This window comes from Plutella xylostella, chromosome Z (assembly GCF_932276165.1).
Source record: "Plutella xylostella chromosome Z, ilPluXylo3.1, whole genome shotgun sequence".
NCBI lineage: Eukaryota > Metazoa > Arthropoda > Insecta > Lepidoptera > Plutellidae > Plutella > Plutella xylostella.
In genome coordinates, this window is record NC_064012.1 from 12,045,798 (window position 1) to 12,064,191 (window position 18,394).

Here is an 18,394-nt window from a genome sequence, read left to right on the forward strand (position 1 = left end):
GGCCGCCGCGGCCGCGCCGAAGCCGCCGGTCGTGGCTCATGGCGATGATGACTAATAACGAACTTACTATGTATTTTGAACTTTTAAAAGACGGGTAATGTACAAAAAAATATACTAACTTAGTTTTTGTCACATACAAATTGCAATAATTTAAAATAGTTACAAAAAAACTAAAATTGAAAACTTTGTTCCTACTTCGTACTGGCTATCCGACATTTTGGTAAAAAAGAAAAGAAAAACCATAAATTTTGTTTTGTAAGTAAATCAAAACCACAGACACATAAATTATATGGCAGAAATGGCCAGTGTTAAGGCGCCAACACACTAGCGGACGCGGCTTACGGCGCAGCTGTCAGCCGCGACTTACTGCCAGTTTCTATAACTCTATCTATCCATAACTTACTTTCATACGATTTTGACATAATCAAAAGTAACAATCTGTCAAAATCGTATGAAAGTAACTACCAGTTATGGATAGATAGTTACAGAAACTGGCAGTTAAAGGTATCTATCTAGGTAAAGGTAAGGAATGTAGGTACAATACGCGGTTCAAACTATCGGATGAAAGTCGCGGACGTAACCTTGAAGGCGCTGACACATTAGCGGACGCGGCTTACAGACGTGACTGTCAGCCCCGGCTGATAGCGTGTGTACGGTGTTTTGTGACAGTTTGTGCCTGATCGCTCTCGGACACGTCTGAAAGCTGAGTCGCGAGCACAAGTTTCGAACCTCCGTTAACGTTGCGTATCGTCAACTGTCACTGTCAATATGTAAGGCAAAGAGGACATGGCATATCCACGAAAAAAATGCGCTTACCTAAATTTTGGTTTCAATTAAAATGGCGGCGGTTTTCTTGAAAAATGTAAACAAACAAATTGTTTGACAGCTTTGGTTTCAATCAACATGGCGACCGGTCGCAATGTTGTAATTTTAGGCAAAGACAAAACTACTGTTGTCCTTTTTTACGTACGATAACACCAATAAGTTAAAAAGAGACGACGATATATTTTTAAGTACCGATTTTTATGCCAGGTCCTCTCTTTATTCCTTTGTCATTGGGCAAAGTTAAAGTTCGAAAAGTGACATTTGTTTTTTCCATAATATGTTAGGTGGAATTTCACCAAACGCTAAACGTATTTAGTAGCCTGTCATACGTCTGTCAGTAAGTACAAAATGTATTTAAAATTTGATTTAAATACGTTTAGCGTATGGTAAAAGTGACCCTTCGTGTAGATTCGAAAAAAGTATCGAATCCGGTGCTCGCTACACTGAACGACAAAGACGTCCGAGAGCGATCTGGCACGAACTGTACCAAAAAACTATCTGTCACACTATCTGTCGCGGCTGACAGCCGCATTGATGCGAAAGCTGCGTTCGCTAGTGTGTCGGCGCCTTTACTAGTGAGGTTTTATTAAAATTTACCGAATCGAGATTCGAGCCGCAGAAGTTATAAAAAAACTTTTTGTTGAGACTTATGTATATTAGAATAATTCACTACCTATTTGAAGTAAATACAATACATAAGAAGTAGTATCTAAATATTTCCTATAATAATATTATGTACATGTACATTATGGGTAGTGTAAAATTAATGACTTATACTTACAATCGTCAAACGATACACAAATATAGTCCAATTACCGATTGATTAATTAGATTTATGAAAAATATAAAATTCCGTTTAACTTTAAGCTCCATCTATTGTCGAATGTCAGAACCAACACACTTATAAAAGCGTTGGAATCCTAGGTAGGTACATGAATAGACGACTACTCGAAGTTCGAAAGTTAAATACTAGATGGCATTGTTTTGAGGAAAAATTTATATTTTATTTTAAAGTCAACTAACTTATAGGTAACTAGGTATAATCAATCTAATAGACTATTTCCGTTTTTACTTTAAACTTTATCTATTGTCGAATGCTAGAACCAACACCAACACACTTATGAAAGCGTTCGGATCCTAGGGATATGAATATGACTTTGACTACTACTCGAAGTTGAAGTTCTAAAGTTAAATACCAGATGGCATTGTTTTGAGGAACAAAAGTATTTTATTTTAAAGGTAACTAACCTACGCACAACAGAGCCCTTGGCATGAATTTTCATCGTGAACGTGACGTGAAATTACTCGATGAATTTTGTAGGGAAATTTTAGTTCTGCTACCGACCGCCAGGGGCGCTGTTCATATTTTCATACAAAACTACTCGATGAACTCTACTTCACGTTCACGATGAAAATTCATGCTAAGGGGTCAGAACTATAAACATAAGCGTACAAAGAGTAGACTTAATTTAATGAATGAAGAAAAAAAATCAATAAATCATGGGCAAATGCACCGTACTTATAGTTTTTGAAAACGTAAATTTAATAGTTTTGTAATATAAGTAGGTAACCTAAATAAATCTAGGTACATTATACGCGATGTCGCAAAGGTTAAGCCGAAAGGTGACCGAGGGGGGTAGGGGGTCATTCTAAAAAAAAAATGGTTACGACTTTTGGAACTAGTTACGTGAGATACTTTAGTTGGAGGCCCGGGAGCAGGTTTGGTTTTTACTTCACGACTATTTAGATCAGAGTCGTGAGCACAAGTTTCGATCCTCCGTTAACGTTGCGTATCGTCAACTGTCACTGTCAAAATGTAAGGAAAAGTTAGTTTCAAAAGTGACATTTGTTTTTTCCATATGTTAGGTGGAATTTCACCAAACGCTAAACGTATTTGGTAGCCTGTCATACGTCTGTCAGTAAGTACAAAATGTATTTAAAATTTGATTTAATTACGTTTAGCGTTTGGTAAAAGTGACCCTTCGTGAAGATTAGAAAATAATATCGAATCCTATGCTCGCTGCACAGAGGTATACGCAACGTTAACGGAGGTTCGAAACTTGTGCTCACGACTCAGGGGTTACTCTATAATTATCTATACTGACGAAATACTAATGAACGGTTAACTCGGCATCGGCACGTTTAACGTATCGAGATAGTCGTGGATGGCGCTCCAGTAGCGCTCCGAAATTTTCGTCATACATAGAGTGACCCCCTTGCCAAGGCTGGCCCTAATTCCACATGTGGCCTACCTGTCTGTGCCCAGATAGTGCCGAGGTCTATGGTGGCTTCTCCAACCATCCTCGGAGGCACGTACAGGCTGCTGAGCTCCATCACGGCGAGCCACACGGACGAACGCACCAACTCACGCATGTTCACAAACATTTCGAAAGTAAACATCTGCAATGAGAACATTCATGTCACAACTTACAAGCTGAACGTCCAATGCCGGCTAAACTAAGTTAGTTCGGATAGTTAAGCCAGTTTTTTTATACCTACAATGCATATAGTTTGCGGTGGACGTACGAAAAACTGGCTCAACTATGCGAACTAACTTAGTTTAGCCCAGTGTTTTTCAACCTTTTTCATGACGCGACCCCCCTGGTATAAAAAAATATTTCGCGACCCCCTTGACCCTTTCGGTTTTTTATCATGTATGTATGTGTATGTTACAGTATTCCCAATATTCATTCCATACGACGTATTGATGGTCTCCATAATTAGGATTCAAAGTAGTACATACTTATCGGATTTAAAAACACTTATTTTAGAATTACACACTTAGAATACGTGTGGCCATACACATAGGTACGTACAACTAATGCCATTGCGACCCGGAATTTCTTTTCCGAAATTAGCTTTTCTATCTGACTTTTTTGAGCATTTCAATATCTTGAATGAAAGTTTTCAACGGTAAAATGAAAGTAAAAAGACAAACTACCTGGCTTTACAAAAAAAAAAATACTTGTGGGCGTCGTCTTTGAACCAGGCAGGAAGGCCTACCCACGCTACGTTGTCCTACTCGTGGTCTCCACTCGAGAACTCGTCTACCCCAACGGTTATCGGTTCTTCGGCAGATATGACCAGCCCACTGCCACTTCAGCTTGCATATTTAGACAGCTATGCCAGTTATCTTAATCCTCTGACTGACGGAAAACCTCATTTCCGATACGATTTATCAGAGAAACCCCAAGCATACTCTCATACAGCTCTCTCCATAGCACGCAGAGCGACTTTAAATCGGTGGACTAGCCCCACCGTCAGTGCCCACGTCTCTGCACCATACGTCATCACTGGCAGGACGCACTGGTTGAAATATTTAGTCTTCAGGCTCTGAGCGATGGCCAAGGAGAATATGTGCTGACGAAGTTTTCCGAATACAGCCCAACCCAGTTGGATGCGCCTTGGAGCCTCCTTGTCGAAGTTGCTTCTGCCTAGCCGAATTTTCCTTTTGTCTCCCCGAGGTAGACATATCTTGCACAAATTCGATTGTTGCCTCACCAACGATCATCGGCTCCAGTTCGATGTGAGCATTATACCTATATGACTTTTGTCTTGTCCAAATTTATACCCCGAAGCCTACACGTTGGGAAGGAGCATTTAGGCCACTTCCATCATCCAGCTGAGTTCCTGCAGAGATTCTGCCATAATAACGATGTCGTCCGCGAAGCAGAGAGGTGTGTCATGTACTCGCCATTTATACATATGCCAAGTCCGGCGGCATCGTACAGACTCCTCAACTCCTCGATATAGCGCCATTCGATTTGAAATCTCTGCAACGCTACCAAAATTTCCCATGTCTCGATGGTGTTGAAGGCGTTTTCATAGTCCACAAAGGCTAGACACAGAGGCTCTTCGGTATTCTGTGTAATCTGCCTTACTGTGTGGATGTGGTCTATTGTACTAAAACAGATCCATGAGATAATTTAATTAATAAAAAAAAGTCTCAGCCTCAGTCTCATTTAAGATTTTTTTTATTTTTAAAGTATGAGTACTATTTGTATTTATTGTTTTTGTACTAAAGTTCCCAGTTTTTTCGCCCTTTGGCGACCCCCCTACAGAAGCTTCGCGACCCCCCAGGGGGTCGCGACCCACAGGTTGAAAAACACTGGTTTAGCCGGCAGTGGATATTAGGCTACAATCTGGCAAGTTACAGTATTGTGCAAATTAATGTGAACACGAGTGAATATTTGAAAAAAATACATTTATTGGATCTAAAATTAAAAAAACAGAGATATATTTATACAATTTTAGTTATTTTAATAGGAAATGGGTCCTTCTTGGCTTTTATAACTGCTTCAACACTTTTGGCATAGAATCGACATGATTTTAACAGTTTTCTGATATTTACTGGTCTAAAAAACTTGTATGGATTACAGCCTCAATTATTTTAGTTTTTCTTGTGCAATCCGTTTTACGAAGTCTAACTTTCACGATGGCCCACTTATTTTCAATGGGATTAAGTGCCGGTCAGTTCTCTGGCCACCCAAAGTCATGATACCTTGTTGTCCTTGAAATATTTAAGCATAATCTTGGACACGTGGCATGGTGACGAATTTTGTTGAAAAACTTATTGACCGTTATCATCAAATTTTCAAAAAAATACACTTATTAGAATTTTAGAACTAATAAGTGTATTTTTTTCAAATATTCACTCGTGTTCACATTAATTTGCACAATACTGTACCTATAGGTACAGTCAGAAAAAGAGAGATGAGGGATCGTAAAATTGAAGCGCAGGCTCATTATTTTGAATTTTACGATCCACACATGATATGAAAAATACGTAACCCATAGGTATAGATAGAATGTTTGTTTGAGTCTTAGGATCAAGCTGCTTGCGCTGGGCTGGCACACACACACCTCTTTGTTCTACGAGTTTTCGAAATTCGCGAAAAAAATAATTTCTTTTCCATAGAAACTTGCTTGGTTACATGACTTTTTGGAGAACGATTTTTTATTCGCGAATTTTATATAATCGTGAACAAAAGTTGTTCAGAATGACCCCCAGAGTCACCCCCTTTCGGCTTAGTATACCCTTTTTGCAACACCCTGTATAGCCTAGTTTGTGTCCCACTGCTGGGAGAAGGCCTCCTTTTATTCATTATATATTAGACAAAAATTGGTTGCTGTAATCAATTAGTTCGACTGATCGGCCGCGACTGGCCAACTCAGCGGTAGGTGTTGGAATATTGCCTACCTCCTTGTAGGCTGGTTCCTCGGTCTTCTTCTTCAGAGCAGTCCTGTATTGTTTTTTGCCAAGCACCACCAGCACGTAAGAGTTGGCATTTTGAGGGTTAGTCCAGGCCAGCTTGTGACCCTCCAAAATCTTCACCAATATCTGTTGGGAACAATTTTGAAAAATGAGTGCTGCAACGGTATATTTCCTAAGTACTTACATCAACATTTTTACACAATACCAAATATGGCATCCAATTGAACACAAATTGCTTGAATGAGTACTTGAATATTCACAACTACTGAAATCCAAGTTATGTTTAATGTAGGCAAGTAAAATTCTTTCTAAAATTAAGATGAATTCACGAGGACAGTTCAGTTACTACTTACCTGTTACCTATGCTGGACTTTAATTACCAGCTCTTTTAATGGAAAATGAACGAGATTGCATCCTTGACCACAATTACGTCTGAATATCTGAATGTAAACTACCTGCTATAAACGTGACTAAAACAAGGCATTTTACAAGCATTCGGCTGTATTTGTATAGCTTCATAACTCGGCGAAATTAAGCAATTACAGCTGAACGATGTGGATCTCGCTTCGAATTAAAATCTACACCTTTAAATTATAAATTACTTTACCATATAGGTACAAGCATCGAGACTTCAATGGCCAGAATAATTGTGAGCTGCATCGACCGCTTTCCATATGTTTTTTTTATGGAAAAAAGAAGCTCCGTTCTTGAAGACTGGACCGAGCGCTCAGGGCTCACACGATACATTATTTATGATACTGTACCTGAAAGTATTGTGGCATCGCTTCCGGATCCAAGAAATCGTCCTGCTCTTTCAATTGAATAACTTTTTGTGTCCTTTTCCTGGTCAGCGAAGACCGCTTGTGCATTTAAAGATGTAAAATCCCTATAAATAAATCAAAGTCGCGACAGTTTGATTGCCTTGTGTTTGCTGTGTTGAGGGCTGACTGACGCGCTGTCAACCGGTTTTCTTTTTCGTGCACTCCCATGGCATCCCGCCTCCTCAATTGGCTGAAATGAAATTAGCAAAAAACGGTCGGCATGCAGCTTATTGTTTCTGCCGATAGAATATTAATTTGTCCACTGAGCTGCGTAGTAGAATACTACAACGATATGCCGGTTTGCATAATTTCAGTAATAGTGCTGCAGTCGGTGGGGAAGCTTTAAAATAATACATTTTATTTTCAACTCAACCAACCTTTTTTGTTAAAGTAGCCAGTACTAATGAAACCTTCTACGAATCTGACAGAAACATAGACACTGGTATGGTATGATATCTCAGAATAAGTTCAGGTTTTAGACATTAATTTATTTCCCATAAGATTAAAGCTCAATTAAAGTTACTGGACGCTTTAGCTATTGAACGGTTTTGTCACTCTCTGCCACAAACTTATCTGTTCCGGTGACAGCTCACATAAATGTCTAATATTTCTTAATTCTATAAGATTTTAAGTTTGCTCGTATTGTAAATTCGCTCTTGCGGTGTTAATAAACCCATCTAATCTCTTACAATATACGATTCATAAGTAAGTAATGAGATATGGATCAATTTAGTTCGCTCTCACCGAAACAGATAAGTTTGTCGCACTGTACAGAGAGTGACAGAGAGTGACAAAACAGTTCAATAGCTAAGCGTCCTGTAACTTTTTTATGAATAAGGGTCAATTCAGACGTACCACAACCACACCACAGCCACAACCACACCACAACCACGCCGTGTGGTCGGGCGTATATTTTGTATTGAAAATGAATAATCCAATTCACACGTGCCACATTTTGCTGTTGTCATCGACCACCTGTGTAATACGACCACATCGCAACCACATCGGATTATTCATTTTCAATACAAAATATACGCCCGACCACACGGCGTGGTTGTGGCTGTGGTGTGGTTGTGGTACGTCTGAATTGAACCTAAGGGGGTAAGTATTTTCTCGTCGTTTCGCATTACAGGTCCTTCCCCGGAAGAAGGGGGATCTATATAGGGCTTACTATAGAAATCGAAAAACGAACGAACGCGAGCTGAGGTACGCCTTAATACAACGGCATTAGAGTCGTGGTCACAGATTAAGTGCCAATTTCTCCATAGCCGGTTAGAGCATAACCAGGTTTTAGTGGTTGACTTTTGACACATCTGTCAAGAATTTTATGTGGAGATGACGTATAATTGATCATCCTTTCCCTGGTTAAATACGATTTAACCGAGTATTGTGAAATTGGAGCTAAAGAGCCTATGTCTCGTGGTTACTTCGACCATTTACAATCAAAGCGTGGTTAGTGCAGCTCGCTCTCTTTGATTCCCATAGTAACCTCCTAGGTTCACTACTGCCAGAGTACCAGCCGAGGAAAATACTAACATACGCCTATTTTTAACCGACTTCGAAAAAAGGAGGTTCTAGGAAGAATAGAAATAATTTATTAGGATTACGGTGCCATATTTCTTCCTTATTTCTTCAGACAAAATATCACCGCACCAACATCAAAAAAGAATCGTACCTGCTTAGGTATATTTGTACTCCCACATAGAGGTGTAAACCTTACATTATAGTGGTTTAATGTTTTTTTAAGTCGGTTTTTTATTTATTTTTAATCCATTATTCCTTTTACGATACCATAGAACAACGCGGACTCTGGTTTCAATGGATACTATCGATATTTGGTTGATTTCCAACGTCGCGTCGACGTATAGTATAGAATCTACTTATCGTCTTTCTTCTATAAAATATACCAGTATTAAACCTACATACTTACATGCAGAATTTGGGTTAATATCATACCTAGCTCTCGAAATCCGTTCGATAAAATATCTGCTTATAAACCGATAACGGTGCAACTCTGTGCTGTGGTAAATACCCCGAACAGGGGGATCACTCTTTATGACGCAAAACTAAGTTTTAAAGGCTGCTGCACGAGCCACGACTCTATCTCGTTGTTTTTAACGTGCCAATAGTACAGCACGACACGACAGCTCTTGTTTGTTCATTTTTAGGCTTCCGTACCTCAAAAGGAAAAAAGGTACCCTTATAGGATCACTTTGTCGTCCGTCCGACTGTTGTCTGACTGTCTGTCACCACCCTTTTTCTTAGAAACGAGAAAAGATATCAAGCTGATATTTCGAATAGATATACAAATTTACTACTACATTTACATACTAGAGGTATGCTCGAACTATTTTTACCCGACTGCCGACGACTGCCGAAGGAGGAGGGTAATGTTTTTCGAGTGTTGTATTATGAATGTATGTATGTATGTATGTATGTTTGTCTGTTTCTTTGTTCCCTCCTGTAGCCTAAACGGCTTGATAGATTTTGATGTATGAGGTATCGTTAGAAGCGTATTGATTGCGCGATGGTTATAGGCTATGTGACATTACATTAAAATGTACATAGCGCCCTCTAGGGGACATAAAGTGATGATCAAAAAAATAATATTTTTCCAACTATGTCGTGTGGGGTATCAAATGAAAGGGCTTGATTAGCACATTACAAAAATATATGAATATATATGCATATTGTACGTAAGTAAAGTAAGTAACCAAAATTATTGAAATTAAAAAATGTTCATAAACTAAAACTATTGACATAAAATTTCATAAAATAAAAACAACTAAAAAGTTATAAATAAAAAAATGCGGCGGGGACCAACTTGACCGCCACACAATGTATTTACCTATCTAAGTAACATTCAGCTAAATGGTGAACCCTCTTCTGGTCCCCGCCTGCGATACTTTCCATTAACATTGGGGCTTGTTTTCATCTTTTTAGCGTGCAGTCGGGTTTTTTGTTTGTTTATAATTTGATTCAGTGATTTGTTTATGAAATATTAAGCTTCAATGTGCAAATTTTTGTTAGACTCAAGTGTCCCCCCCCCCCCCCCTTCTGGCTAAATGGTTGGTCCAAATAATATGAAAAAAAATTACAGATGTAGTACATAAGGAAAACTATCTCAGGTACTTAAGTATACTTTACAAGTTTAAGAGTGCCTATATTATTATAATAGGCAATATTTTGATTACAAACTTACATTTAAAGTTGCAGAATTGACCATCATGTATATCGATGTATGGCATTTTTTTTAAATTAAAATAAAATTTATTATCTATCTTTTTAAAATATAATTTCAACTGCAAAGTTAAGTTTGTTTTTTGAGAGAGCTTATCTTTGTACGGAACCCTCAGTGCGCGATTCCAATTCGCACTTAACCGGTTTTTTTGTCAGTAACTCAGTATTACTATAGGGTAACGGTAACTACTAGTACTAGGTACTACTTTAGTAATGAAACTATCAAATATTGTTATTGCCATCAAGTACAATTATTTTCAAAAGTAATTTATTTTAGAAGTTTTAAAATAGAATGATGTGAAAGTGCGAAAAAAAGTAAATTCTAATTATATTATTTCGCTTACAGTATAAATGCCTTCTTAATATTTTTAATAGTTTTGAAAATGTGTCCTTTTCTAACGTAGGGAGTAGCAGCTGTTTGGTCCGGCTGATTATTAATATGTTAGAATGACTATAGGTATCCATTTTTTACTTAATAATTCATTGAAGTTATTCAAGACCAGCTTCCGAATTTCGCGCGTTTTATCTTCTACCGCACCAAGCCCTCGTTAAAATATTTTGTATAGATTTATACCACAGCATTGATATTTTAATGAGCTTATCCATGGCTGATCTATAGGGTGTAACTATTTATTGACGGCCCAGTTACATTTTTGTCTGACGTATCTGAGCAGAATGTTATGTTATACCATCTAATTAGGTAATATGCCGCCACCAGGAATTCAATAATAGATGAGGACAACAGATTGTGTGACTATTATATCTTCACAGTCCACACACCATCTAGGGTAGAGACCGCTAACTCGGCCAAACCCCCAGTAGTCGGCCCTTTGGGTTTAAAACCGTTAAGAATATCTTAAATTGCTAATGTTTTGGAACGCAGCTATGATGATAGGATTCAGCTTTTCAAGTGGTCCTCCCGAGTCCTCCCTGACTTACATAAGTAGGTACTTGGTGATTTAATAATATGATAGGTACCTATAGCAATTCCATAGTAAACACATAAATTCATTATATAGGTATATTCTCAATTAATAATTATAATTATAATATTCTATAATAGTCGCTAAAGCCAAAGGATTAGGTCAAATAAACTGAACGCCAATACACTTTGATTAAGTACATTTATTCATATTTTTTAAATAAACCTTCATAACATCACTTTTTATTTCATAAAATAAAAAATAACATTACTTTCTTCGTATTCTGTATCTCCTTAGCTATTTTACAATATAGATAGGTAACGTAACAAAATGAATTGTAGATATTAAATATAAATTAAAGAAAATTAGTTAAAAGATAACTATACATTTTAAATCACAGAAATGGCATATTAAGAAAATAACAAATACTTAAGTATCATTTGAACGGATTCAAACAAAATAAAAATAATAAAAATAGAATTAATACACAGCTTGTTTAAAAATTTCTACCTATAGTAAACCGATAGACGCTGTCTCAGCACAAATAATAACTTTTGGAGAATCTAGTAAATAAATACTACCTAGGTAGGTACTAGACCTGCTTAGGTCACGTAAAGTCCTGTCCTGTATCCAACATAGATTCCATGAAGAATGAAATAATAAACTGTTTTATATCAACAACATTTGTTAAGTTAACTTGTGTGTAAATTTTGGTTAGGTTAGGTTACTCGTACATGAATATTTTTTAATTTTTTTTATTTTCATTCATTAAGATATATTTTTGCGCCAATCATGTCATTTGACATACTATTAATGTTGTTCAGAAGTTGTTCAGAAGTCACCCTCTTTCGGCTTAGTATAGATACTTAATTTTTTTTAACATGACATGTATGGAACAGCATAATACGTGTTCTGCAGTGAAAAGTTGTTTGGTAATTGATTTATATTAAATTCTTGACCACAATTTTTTGCTTTATAACTTCCTGGCCATGTAGCACGGGGCACGGGGCCCGGAAGCAAGACGCGACAGACAAGACATAGAAAAGTTTCATCTATGTGTGAGCGCGACATAATACCTATACATAATTATATTCGTTTGCATATTTGTGACCTACTTTTGCATAGGTAATAATGATTTATGCTCATCATAGTCATCATCTTCATAACCATCAGAGCTCATAATCGGTTACTTGAGTTCTCTTACGAATTACCTTATTTGACTACTTTTCTGATGTGGTTCAATATAAACCTGTATGGCTTTTATTCCATATCAGTTTCAGACGTTTCTGAACGTCATTACCTTGATTTTTTTGTCTTCAGACTTTTAAATTGGGATTGACACTATTTGACACAGTCGATTTTAGCTGTGCGGCCAAAATCGTGCGGCTTTAGGCACCCGTGTAGGTAAACCCCGAAAGTTACATTTATCTAGTACAAATTGATAATGTGCAAAGCCTAAGTAGCTACAACTTAAACTTACACTTACATACCTAATCAACTAAAATTTCTGATTTTACATATATTTGGTAAATAACATACGTGTAATACATATATCATGTAGGTACTTATTCCTAACCATAGCCTAAGGAGTCGAGTCCCACTACAACTACATACTTATAAAGTAGACAAAAAGCCTCATCTGTTTTATAATACCTACTAACAGAGTGTAGCAAGAGTCGCTGTTGTCGGATACGACGAAGAGGACATCATCATAAGATTTTTGTTACAAAAGGCCTGTTTTTGTTGTCTAATTTCTTAATGACGACCGAATGGCGTAGTGGTTAGTGACCCTGACTACTGAGCCGATGGTCCCGGGTTCGATTCCCGGCTGGGGCAGATATTTGTTTAAACACAGATACTTGTTCTCGGGTCTTGGATGTGCCCGTAAAATGGCAATAGGCCCGCCCCCTATTACATTGGGACCAACATAACACTCTGGCGAAAAGTGGGTGCAGCAATGCACCTCTGCCTACCCCGCAAGGGAGTACATTAGTACAAGGCGTGAGTGCGTGTTTTTTTTTTTTTTTTTAATTTCTTAATGAATTCAGTGCAGTTATGTTCAGAAGGCCACCAAGGAGTAAGATTATGGGTTTGGTAAAATTTCTTTCGTTTTATTTATAAAAGACACTAAGAAAATAATGGTCACGAAATTTTGCAACATAAGCGTAGTCGTATCTGCCACTTATTCATACAATTTCAAAACTATGTAAGTACCAACTTGTATCATGTTCTTATTATAAACTAACCAAAACCTCCAGAAACATCGTCCTATTTCAAACATCAGACGGTCGGATCGGTGACAAAATATTGTTTTTTAAACTTAGGAATACCTTTAGATTAGATACATACATAAGTGTCGTGTTATGTAGTACATTATAGTATATTATACTCACGACGCTAATCCCCTAAGCCCTAAGGGGTATAGTCAGAGGTGACCCGCAAGCGGGCCACTGGCTTTTCGCTGTACCTTAATTGTACTCACGTAATAATCGAAACGTATGCCGTTTTTGAATGAGTACAATGCACTTAGAATACAATTCTAGTTGACTCGATGTGCAGGTTTCCTTTCGATGTTTTCCTTAGCCGTAAGAGCACGTCTACAGAAATCATTGGTGCAAATAATTATAAGGCAGATAAATCTGACCCCTCTCAGAAGCATTGTTACTATGAGAGGGGGGTCAGGTTTCTCTGCACATGACCGTACATGGTACGTGTTCGACTTCTCGAAGTGCGGTCGTGTTTTCTGTCGCTCCCAGTCGCCTTGATTTCTTAAGTTTAATTTATTTTAAATATTTAAATTAATTGAATCTACTCAAACTCGGTACCTCTCTTACTATCTTGTGGATACTTCCATTGCTGGTCGGCGCCATCTTGGAGCGGGTATACCCTTCCTGCTCACCCGACGTGACGTCACTGCGAGATTTGTGGTAATAGACATTTATTACTAATAAATAAATCACAAAAGCTGAGAGGCCGAACCTGAGGATCGAACCTGCACTCGGAGTTTCTCGGCGGGCTTGGAGACTGACGCCTTAACCAACTGGACTGTTGGATCAGTGCGGCACATTGCAAAATTAGGCATCTGTAGATTCGCCCATCACTGCTCGTGCGCTACTCCTACACCGCAGAATGTCTTTCAAGCTGCAACGATCGCCGCCTGGTCAGCTTCACCACTCAAACCCAGACATTTCAAGCGACCCGGATAGATGCGGTTCCGCGAATAGAAAGAGAAAACAACCTGAATGCGATCTCTCAGATGCTTTCCGTTCGTTTTCCATTGAAATGAAGAAAACGCTTCAGGACTGGAAAGCCGATCTAGATGGTAACCTCTCTAAAATAAGCTGCACAATAAACAAGATACAAACCGATCTAGACCAAGTTGTATCCGACACTACTGATATCAAGAAAGACATCGGTATTCTACGATCGGAGCAAAACAGCTGCAAAAATAGATTGAGTATCACCGAAAATAAAAACAAACATATTGAATCCGAACTTGCGACCATCCAAGACACTGCTTCTTTTGTATCAAAACAATATGACGACATTGAACAGAATTTACAACACTTAAAAAAACAGCTGAACGAAAAATCTGTCTCATCAGAAAATACTTTATCTTTGGAAGCTAAAATTGATAGCTTGGAACAACAAGCTAGACAATGCAATATCGAGATCCTAAACGTTCCGGAGAAGCGTGGCGAGAACCTCCTTACACTCCTTGATAGCTTTGGTGCTGCCATCAACATGAATATACCGCCACGCGAGATTGTCGCTGTGCACCGTGTGCCGCATGCACTCAGCCAGAGCTCAAAGCCCAAAAACATAATCGTGAAGTTCCAGTCCCGCATACTCCGCGACAACGTACTGACCGCGGCGCGCGGGTGCAAGGAGCTTACTTCAGCCAAGTTGGGTGTATCGGGCAATGCGCAAAAGGTCTTCGTTAACGAACACCTTACACTCAAAAATAAACAATTGTTTCGAGAGGCACGCGAGGCGGCGAGAGGACATAACTATAAATTTGTATGGGTCAAAAACGCAACCGTCCTCGTCCGAGAAACAGAGACCTCGCCCATATTCGCCATCAGATGCGCAAAGGATCTGGATAAAATCAAACCGCGTCCCGTGGTTACAAATAATTAGTAAATTTTTCTCTATATGTTTAGATATTATATTCTCTCTTCTATACACTTTATGTTTTGAAAACCTGAATTATTCTTCAAATGCATGTTATAAAAGTAAACAGATATCAGACGTAGTCATAAACGAAACAATAAAATGTAATTGCATCTTTTACTCCATTCAATCAATAAGAAATCGCTCACATTTTATAAATATAGTACATTATGCACATACCTATAGCGTACGGATTCCAAGTAATGCTCGCCATCAATATATCATTATTTATAGTCACATTTTCAATCCAGTTACTAAATATTATCATTTATATTGTTCAACTAAATGTCACATAACGAAAAAATAACAATATTTTACCAGAACTGTAGAGGTACTCGCACTAAACTGAACACTATCTATTTCAATATTTTGTCCAATAATTACGACGTCATAATAATCACAGAATCGTGGCTAACTCCAGAAATTAATGACAGTGAATTTATCGATGATAGATACTCGGTATTTAGGTGTGATCGCGATCGCATAAAAACGAATAAAAAGGACGGTGGTGGCGTATGGATCGCTGTTCTTAAGGAACTGAAAGCTGTATTACATCACCCATATTTGTCTGTATCACCTCACATAGAGCACGTTGTAGTAGAGATACCTGGTCCCTCGTTGGGTAGAAAAAATTTAATAATAGCCTCCTATATTCCACCTAACTCTAATGACTCTCTATACATGACCCACCTCGAAGCTATGCACAAACTGGTTGATAAACCAGATGTGGATGGGTTCATAATTGTAGGTGACTACAACTTGCCAGCTATTCAATGGGCGCGTTCTAACACTGAAAATTCTGCACTATCATGTTCGCGCACCGGCCGAGTCTCGCAGTATATTGCCGATTTCATGAATTTTTTCAACGCATACCAATTTAACGACTGTAAAAATTGTAACGACAACATTTTAGACGTACTTATCACTAACAAGGAATGTTCCCTGACAGGCTCACAAAATCATCTCTGCCCACCAGATAAACTACACCCTCCACTCTCCGCCACCGTAACTTTTAAGACTTCCTACACGCCTCTGAAACGAAAATTGATATCTAAACTAAATTTTCACAAAGCAAACTATGACCTTATTAATCGCGATATTACCAACACAAACTGGGATGATATTTTGTCACCACTAAAAGCAGACGCAGCCCTCACAGCTTTTTACAATAAAATTCATAGCATTATAATACAGCACTGTCCTATGTCTTCACCCAAAAACTCCAATTACCCATTTTGGTTTTCTCCAGCCTTAATCCACATTTTTAATAACAAAAAAAAGGCATGGGTAAAATGGAAAAAATACAATAATTTATTTGATTATGAAATATTCTCACTTTATAGATCACGTTTTAAATCTGAGGCCCGTAAATGTTACTCAAAATATATAGAATCGGTCGAAGATAATGTATTCAATAACAGTAAATATTTTTGGACATATATAAATAATCGCAAAAAAAAACCGGGAATTCCCTCCTCTATGTGCTATAAAAACACTACCGCTAATGATCCCACAAATATTTGTAACCTATTTTCCGATTTCTTCCACTCCGTCTATGAACCGTCCACGCTATTGGGTGATAATTTTATTCCGGTACCTGACTACGCCCCTCACGATTTATTTATCAGTGATATACACATCAGTTCCCATAAAATATGTAGGGCACTGTCCTCAGTTGACCCCACCAAAGGCCCCGGCTCTGATGGAATTCCTCCTGTTTTTCTTAAGAACACCGCTAAGGATATATACAAACCCCTTTCATTAATTTTCAATAAATGTATGTCGGAAGGAACATTTCCTACAGCGTGGAAACACGCCAACATAATTCCCGTACACAAAAGTGGGCCTAAAAACAACGTAGAAAAATACCGTCCTATCTCGTTGCTACCAGCTTTGTCGAAGGTCTTCGAGAGATTAGTGCATGATGAAATTTACCCTTCGCTCCATAGAATAATTTTGCCTGAGCAACACGGTTTCACAAAAAATAGATCAACCACTACAAACCTCATGGTCTTCACAAATTTCGTATTTCAAAATCTCGATGACAGAACCCAAACGGATGCAGTCTACACTGACTTTCAGAAGGCCTTCGACAAAGTTGACCACGAGCTGCTCCTACATAAAATTGCGTTCAACGGCATTCGGGGTAATTTACTTAGGTGGATGGTATCCTATATTTCTAACAGAACTCAAACAGTAGTTATCTGCGGTCATCAGTCCAATACTATCCGAGTAACCTCCGGTGTCCCTCAGGGGTCTATACTGGGGCCTCTACTCTTTATTCTTTTCATTAACGATATTAACACTTGTTTTAGAAACTCAAAATTTTTACTCTACGCTGACGACTTAAAAGCATTTAAAAGCATAAATTCACAAAATGATTGCCTACTATTCCAAGAAGATCTCGATCGACTTACAGAATACTGCAATAATAATAAACTACATCTTAGCCTTCCAAAATGCAACTTTATAAATTTTACAAAAAAAAGGAAAATTACGCAATTTCAATACATGTTATGTCATTCACCACTTAATAAAGTAGACGCCCTGAGGGACCTGGGAGTCATTCTCGATTCTAAATTACATTTAGATCAACATATTGATAGTATTGTGAGTAAGGCATATAAAATGTATGGGCTAGTCATGAGGTCAACCACAGACTTTTCACGTCCTGAAACACTTATCCACCTCTATAAAAGCATAATCCGCCCACAGCTTGAGTATGCGGTACCAATCTGGAATCCCATATATAAAAAATATAGTGACGCAATTGAAAGTGTTCAACGCAAGTACCTCCGTTCAGTACACTTCCGAGTTCATCGTAACCGCAACCACCTCTCTTACACCGAGTTACTGGACGAATATGGCCTCATTCCACTAGATTCAAGGCGACTTATCTTGGAAGCCGTAACGCTGTACCGACTTTGTCATAGCCACTTTGATTGCACAGACCTATCTAATAAGCTGTATTATGTTGTACCTAGAACAGTGGTGCGGCGGGAGGCGCGCGCATACCGCATGTTCGCGACGAGCCTGCGTCACACGAACGCCGGCCGGCGCGCGCCTCTCTGCCGCATCGCTGATTCCTACAATAAGCACTTTGAGCATATTGATATGTTTTCAAAATTTGCTGATTTTCAAAACAATATACACAAAGTTTTCAGAAATTAACTAGATAATTAAAATTAATTTGTTAT

The 18,394-nt window shown here is 38.2% G+C and overlaps 2 protein-coding genes across 6 annotated transcripts in view; one reads left to right on the forward strand and one right to left on the reverse strand.

The window, feature by feature from the left end:
* The window catches only part of LOC105390319 (dysferlin), a 62,648-nt gene extending 55,570 nt beyond the window's left edge, over positions 1–7,078 (reverse strand). For 3 of the 5 annotated variants that reach the window (XM_048633021.1, XM_048633018.1, XM_048633020.1), the window contains exons 1-3: positions 6,805–7,000; positions 6,026–6,166; positions 3,078–3,225 (exon numbers count right to left, since the gene is read on the reverse strand). In XM_048633021.1, coding sequence (XP_048488978.1) covers positions 3,078–3,225; positions 6,026–6,166; positions 6,805–6,909 — 394 coding nt within the window. In that variant the 5' untranslated portion in view covers positions 6,910–7,000. Of the gene's footprint in view, positions 1–3,077; positions 3,226–6,025; positions 6,167–6,804 lie in introns of all 5 variants that reach the window. The other 2 variants (XM_048633019.1, XM_048633022.1) reach the window with 2 other exon arrangements.
* Positions 7,079–14,153: 7,075 nt separating this feature from the next.
* Positions 14,154–15,164, forward strand: LOC125491303. The gene has a single exon (XM_048632921.1). The coding sequence runs from the start codon at positions 14,154–14,156 to the stop codon at positions 15,162–15,164; it is 1,011 nt and encodes a 336-aa protein (XP_048488878.1).
* Positions 15,165–18,394: the final 3,230 nt, after the last annotated feature.